Consider the following 7541-nt stretch of genomic DNA (forward strand, 5'->3'; position numbering starts at 1 on the left):
CAGCAGCAGCTACAACAGAGACTTGGCCAGCAGCGGCAACATACTCAACCCAGCAACTACATAAATGTCTGCACCAAACTTGCTATGTTTAGCGGCAGAAATCTGGAAGAGCAGGTAGCAAATCAGAAATGATGAACATGAAATGGAACTGTTTACATACCTGAGTGCAAAGTAGCCAAGTCGTCGTAAAGATCCAACCAATGAAACAGAATGCCAGTTAACACAATTTAATTGTAGCTGGATCTATCAATCTACAAACGACAATCAAGAAACAGACATCTGATACCATAATCGATGCTTAGACTACTAAATGTACAACAGGCACAGGTCGTCACTGCATCAATCGATAACTGAGACCAACATTTCAGATTCTGTACACAATGAAACTTATGAAATGACAAAATTAAGCAGTACAATCAAATGGCAGATATTTTACAGCTCCTGCAAACCGCAGGACTTGGAGTGCCCTGTTCAGCTCAGCTCCACCAACTATGCAGGTAGTGGCTCTTCCAAGACTGTCAATTCAAAACACATCATCAATACACCATAAAAATTATTAGATGCAAATGAAACAGGCCAAACTCCAAAAATGAAGAAACATGAGATCAAAACCTTTTGTTTTTTCTGGAGCTTCAGGCCTCTCAGGCGCTTTAGTAGGTACATCAGGAAGCTCAATAACATCATCAATGTCTTCAGCTGGAGCTTCAGTGTAAGCCGGTGCCTTAGTTTTCTTTTCAGGTTGTACATCAGTAATGGGAGCATCAGGCAGAGAATCAAGTGCAAGCTGAAAAGAACAGATGACAATAAAAAATTAGCAGAGAAACAAATCTTCATTTAAGCTCAGAACTCAAAGTTTATAATGTTGGTATTTTTCATAAATCAAAAGGTTGAAAACTCTTGAAGCTTTTGGGGAAAAACCTCAGCTTCCAAGTTGTCGAATTCAGCCATGACAGCCTCCTCATCCTCAGCAGATAGTTGTTCACCCAGAGCGGCATTTATTTCCTGCAATCAATATCAGTTGATAAGCAAAGTAAAAAGGTTACAGGCATTGTCTTTGGGGGCATATACCGCAACAAATGGTAAGATCACGAGAAGGAAGTGATGAAAACTGGATTCAAATATAAATAACTCTGGCAATAGAAATAGCAGGGAGCTCATCAAAATCAGATGAAACCAAATTTACGGGCATTGATTAACAAGTACAAAGACATCAATAATACTCCCTCCGTCCCATAATGTAAGACGTTTTTTGACACTAGTGTAGTGTCAAAAAACGTTTTACATTATGGGACGGAGGGAGTACAATATAACAGATGACAAATTGATTTTTGTATTAGCTACTTGTATAAGTCACAATTTCAGAAGCATAATACTTTGTAGAACTGTTCATGTTTAAGTTGCAGACTACAGAGCTAATTATATATATTTAAATGGTGTAAGAACGAAGTCAGTACTGATTTTCAGGCAACTATCACATAGTCCACATGATGTACATTGTCTAATTAGTTCCACAGAAGTAGATGAAAAGAGCTTTTACAGAGATCCGAGGTGCCACTTTACGTATAATGCGTCAACTAAGGATGTTGTAAGAAAAACATATACAATGACTTCAAATAAGATGGAAGAACCTCACGTGGATAAAAGCATTATAAATGTAGTAACCAGTGGACTGGATAAGTTTATTGAACTTACATCCTGATAAGCCTTGGCCTCAGCTGTGTCATCCATTAACTTTTGGACATCGTCGATGTTAATCTCATTCTGTATAGACTTAAGGGCAGCATTTCCAGTCTTTAGGCTTTCCAATACAGCTTTTTGCTTGCTTGCTAGTTCAATATCTGCCAGCTTCAACAAGAGAACAGAAAACAGACTGTCAAGCTATAGATCAAAACTAAAGAGACTTAATGCTGGTCAGATTCAATTATGTAAAGCAGAATAACAGACCTTCAGTCATGAACATGCAATTCATTAGGAGCCAGAATCTATCCAATAAACTACTAACCTGCTGTTCGACATTCATTTGCCATGTATCAACTTGTTTCAGGAGCTCTTCCTGGGATTTCTTCTTCTTCAGTGCAATCAAAGCTCTGTCTCTCTTCTTTTGTTGAACCAACTGGCGTGCAGCTTCCTTTTCTGCTTCGATCACCTTCTCAAGCTGTAAGAAAGAAAAGTAAACCATACATAAACAGAATCAGTACCATCTTAATTGTAAGTAGAAACATCATTCCAGTGATTTAACGCAAGACACGATCATTAGTTCAGTTAGAATATTTGAACAGTTTATCATAACACGACAAGTTATACCCACCTAAAGGTATTGAAAGCTGATGGCGAAATAATTTATTCGCACAACATGCTAGTACAGAAATCAGATAGTTTGCTGGTTTGCACTAGCAAACGACTCCCATACCGCTAGCGCTGATAGACCGAGATAACGGCAGCGCACCAAAGCATGCACTAGAAGCCAGTCTGGTTTTTGCAGTATGCTCTGGAAAGTAATATCTCATTTGATAACATGAATGTGCAGTTGTCACTGACGTTCACCTTAATACATTATAATCCGATCCAAAACCTATACTCCTGTCCTGATGACACTGCCAGACATTCTAAATCTGGATCACTACTGTCAACCCAAAATGGCAAACAACAAACCACACCAGAACTGGGCCCTCCTGACAAAAACTAACAAGGTGGAAAAAGCTCGTACCCATTCAGTTATAGACACAACGTTATGCAAAAACCTAATCCCAACTGCGCCCACACTCACGTAATGAGCGGTATTGGCACCAAACCTGGTATTACCTAGCCCAGGGGGGCAAAATTGGAGATCGATAAACTACCAGAATCGAATCTCAATGATCACGATTACAAACTACAACGATTAGATGGTATAGTAGGACGGGGGTGGGAAACAGATGATCGGATCGGGCAGGGCGGGAGCAGGGGACCTGCTGCTGGAACTGCGCGAGCTTGCGGCGCTGCGTCTTGAGGGCGAGGATGGCCTTGTCGACCTCCGTGATCTTAGGCTTCTTCACGAACACGTTCCCCATCTTTCTCTCCCCGCGTATACCCCTCGCGATCAAGGTTTCGCCGGCGGCGGGAGAGGAAGGAAGAGGGAGAGGGGAAGGTGGACTGCGGGAGGAGACGCGGTCACGGCATCACAGTTCATGGGTAGGGTCCAGGAGAATTAGGATCGGGTTCATAACCCGTTACCACTTTTTTTTTCTGTAGGAAAGACCCATTACCATGTACCAACGGCTCGACCCGTTTTTCTAAAAAAATTAGTACTCCCTCCGTAAAGAAATATAAGAGCGTTTAGGCGAAAATACAAAGATGAACATGGTGCGCGCGCACCCACGTGAATAGTAAATTCATAAAAAAATACTAGATAAAATAAAAAAAATTGAAATTTCGCGGTATGAAACTTAGTCGATCATTCTACTCACGTGTGAAGTTTCATGATGTATTGACACCCATGTTATCTTTAGTGAAGAAAATACAAATGCGATCATACTGTTCATTAAACAGTGTTTTTTAATATAGCTTTGATTAGCTTCGATTTTGTCATTTTTGCCCAGATTACCACGGATGTGATTTCTTCGTGAAACTTCATATGCGAGTATACCGGTTGACTATGTATATTACAAAAATAAGTTCAGATTTTTTTGATTTTTTCAAGCATTTTTTTGAATTTACTATTCATAAAGGGTGCGCGCGCACCCATGTTCACCAAATCCGCGTCCGCGTTTAGGTCACTATAAAGTGTAGTAATCTAAAGGAAGTTGTCGGGGGTGTCGTGCGACATATGCCAAAGGATGGCTTATCATGGTGGGGAGAGTAAGACATCGCCGGTGCCTGGAAACGGGATAAGGCGTAGACATGTACGCCGACGCATCTTATCCAGGTTCGGGGCTCTCCTAAGAGATAACACCCCTAGTCCTGTTCTGCGGGATCTCTGCATGATCACTAAACCAACAATGATGGCTACAAGCTTGCTCCTTGAGCTGTTTCTCTAAAGGAGGAAGAAGAACAAGGCTAGCCCTAGCTTCACTCTCTCTATGTGTGTGTGTGGTTTCTAAGAGGCTGAACCCTTTGCATGGGTGCCTTGGGGGGTTTATATAGTCCTACCTCCTAGGGGTACAATGGTAATCCGGCCGGGTGTAGGACTCGACCGTCAGTGTTTATGGACGCCGGCTTCTCCGTCGGCCGCTGGGGCCCGCCACCTGGTGGGTCCCGTTGGCTGTCTCATACTTCACCGACAGGCCGTGCCCGCCGCTTGCGGGTCCTGTCGGCTGCTAAGTACTGTGGCCGCGCCACTGATGATGCAAGCTTTGTCGGGGAGAGCATGGCTACAGTGCCGCCGCCTGGTGGGCGTTCACTGTAGCCACTCCCCGTCTCTTCTGATTAATGGCGCATAGACTCCGAGGGAGGGGCAGGGCCGCCTGCTGGGAGTCAGCATCCCCTATGTCGATTGGTCAGGGCATGCCGTCTTCTGGCGTCTCACAGACAGATAGGGCCTGCCGCTTGTGAGCCATACCGACAGCTCGTAGTGGGAGCATGGCCTCCTCTGCCATGGGTGATGTCATGGGCTGTGTGGCAACAGTGCCGCGCCGGGTGAGGGATGTCCGCCCAGTATGCTGCACTGTGGCCATGCTCCGCCCTGGATTCGGAGGTGGCAGTCTGTACTGTAGCCACGCCCCGTCTGGGCTGGAGTTGCTTCTCTTTGATTCTCAACTTATCCATGGTATCGCGGTAAAGGATGTTGATGCTGCTACCGCCATGTATCAGAATTCGGGAGAAGCGAGCAGCTCGCCTCTCCGTTGCAAGGGTGGCATCCAACACCAACGCATAGGAACCCGGAGAAGGCATCACTTCCGGGTGGTCTGCACGGCTCTAGCTGATAAGCTTCTTAGACCAGTGCATGAACTCTGGGGCCGTTGAGGCAATGGCGTTCACTTTGCAGTGCTGTTGACGTCGGCTGTGTCTGTCGTTGGCCACACTGGTGAAGACGACGTAAGCACCATGTTCTTTAGGGAAGTCATCTTGGATCGCGCCGACTGCTGGGCGGGCTGTCAGCTGCTGGGGAGGCGGAGCCGGGAGGCCAGCAGGCAGAGGAGGCAATCCTTCACCCTTGGCAATGCGGACGAGCCAGTGGCATTTCTGGGTTGTATGGTTGGACGGCTTCGCGCCGCTGTGGAACTTGCAGGGAGCATCGAGGGTCTGCTCAAAGGAGAAAGCAGGCAACCAAGCTGGCTTGCCGCCCTTCTGACGCTTGGGGCCGGGTTGTCCTTCAGGTTGTTGGTCTTCAACTGTTGCCACCTGCCGGCTGGTGGAAGCTGGCTGCAGGGCCTTGCGCTTGTTGTCGTTCGGCTGTTGGCGCCGATTGTCGTCACCAGCCGGTGTCTGGGGAGCCGGAGGAAGTACCTTCCCGGAAGCGTCCACTCGGGGCTCCGACTTCATGGAGGAGTCGGCAGTGGCGTACTTGTCTGCTATGATCAGCAGCTCGTCGAGTGTAGTAGGCTCGTCGCAGAGGAGTCAGTGCTTGAGGAGGGTGCCCTCTCGGCACCCGGCGGTGAAGTACTCGATTGCTTGGACCTCATGCACCACTTCGCAAGAGTTGCGCAGTTCGGCCCACCGTGTCAAGTAGTCGCGGGTGGACTCATACGGGCCTTCAACGCACAGCAAGAGCTGGCGGGGCTTGGGCGGCTGCTTGTAGGTGCTGGTGAATTTGCGGATGAAGACTTCAGTGAAATCTACCCAGCTGTTAATGCTGCGGGGCTTCAGGCTGTTCAGCCATGTCCGGGCCGTGCCCTGTAGCATGAGCGGAACGTACTTCACGACAACGCACTTGTTGTCGTTTGCTATGTTGACGGCTGTGGAGTAGTCGACCAGCCAATCTTCTGGCTTCATGGAGCCGTTGTACTTGGGCGTGTCTTGTGGGAGCGAGAACCCTTTGGGGAAGGGCTCGTCACGAATGCGGGTGCCGAAACAAGGCGGGCGGTTGATTCGGTGGCGGGCATCATTCTCTAGCCCACGCCACTATCTCTTAAAGACAAAAACACATGCTCAATTGTCGGGCCTTCTTCCCTGCATTCTCGCATGCATGCATATTGTCATACCGATCCGTCTCTCCCATGTCGTTGATCTTAGCTTATGACTTATGTCTTCTTTCTTTTATCTCGATCATGCGCGCGCGCACACACACACATCCCACGTATACATGTATACCTCTCACACATGCACGTTGAAGGTCTCTATGTTTCCATACGTAGTTAATTACCCTTAACCCTAACGCCACATCGAATCGTTCTCTTCTTGTGTGCACATAACTTCCGCCTGGATGGGTAAAACACACACTCACACTTAACAATCTCCTTGTAGCTACCCCCCTCTCACTCTTCTGCTATATCCCCGAAACCAATAAGACCATCCCTTCATTTAATTCCCGCCTACATGCACCATCGATATATAGTAGTCTTCCTTGGTGTCTCTCGAACAAACACGTTCTCTCGATGTCGACTACTCTCACGCGCACACACCTTCTCTTCCCTCTCTACGGGCATTTTCTCTCTCGCACCCCATCGTTGGTGGCCTCTTCCATACACATCACCTCTCTATGATGAAGCCATGCACACTTAAATTACATCCGCCACCGAAGACCCCGCGACACACACACACACACACAAACACACACACACACAGTAAGACTCCATCACACACACACGCACACACACACACACTAAGACTCCATCTCTTTCTCTCTCTCCCCCCCCCCACACACACAGAGACTCCATCTCACACACACATGCTCTAGGCGGAGCATTTGTTCCTACCACCCTTCATCCCCCCTTACCCGTATGATAAAAAATCACCTTAATTTACTTGTATAACATGGACAAATTCCACTTTACTTTAGTAGTTAGCAAACTTATCATTTGTACCCTTATAAAAAACCGAGTTGGCGATGATGGTGTGCCTGCCATCTTGTAATATAGACCGTCTGATCTATATCTGACGGATAGAAAGCAAACTATGATAATTTTACAAAAGATAGCCGCACCTCTCTCCACATCCTTATTGATACGTCCATTTTGCATCATGCTTTTATATCGATATTTATTGCATTATGGGCTGTTATTACACATTATGTCACAATACTTATGCCTATTCTCTCTTATTTTACAAGGTTTACATAAGGAGGGAGAATGCCAGCAACTGGAATTCTGGGCTGGAAAGGAGCAAATATTAGAGACCTATTCTGCACAACTCCAAAAGTCCTGAAACTCCACGGAAGTTGTTTTTGGAAATAATAATAAAAACTGAGCGAAGAAAATATCAGAGGGGGCCCACACCCTGGCCACGAGGGTGGGGGGCGCGCCCTACCCCCTGGGTGCGCCCCCCTGCCTCGTGGGCCCCCTGGTGGCCCTCCGGTGCCCATCTTCTGCTATATGAAGTCTTTCGTCCGAAGAAAAATCATAAGCAAGCTTTCGGGACGAGACTCCGCCGCCACGAGGCGGAACCTTGGCGGAACTAATCTAGGG

The 7541-nt window shown here is 47.0% G+C and overlaps 1 protein-coding gene across 1 annotated transcript; it reads right to left on the minus strand.

Annotated features, from left to right (window-relative positions):
• Nucleotides 1-264: 264 nt before the first annotated feature.
• On the minus strand, nt 265-3189 carry LOC123144702 (vacuolar protein sorting-associated protein 20 homolog 2). Its single transcript, XM_044563914.1, has 6 exons — nt 2949-3189; nt 2003-2155; nt 1693-1845; nt 919-1002; nt 613-784; nt 265-515 (listed from the first exon to the last, which is right to left on the minus strand). Exons 1-6 carry the CDS (start codon nt 3048-3050, stop codon nt 490-492), a joined length of 690 nt encoding a protein of 229 aa, XP_044419849.1. The 5' UTR covers nt 3051-3189; the 3' UTR covers nt 265-489.
• Nucleotides 3190-7541: the final 4352 nt, after the last annotated feature.

This window comes from Triticum aestivum, chromosome 6D (assembly GCF_018294505.1).
Source record: "Triticum aestivum cultivar Chinese Spring chromosome 6D, IWGSC CS RefSeq v2.1, whole genome shotgun sequence".
Lineage (NCBI taxonomy): Eukaryota > Viridiplantae > Streptophyta > Magnoliopsida > Poales > Poaceae > Triticum > Triticum aestivum.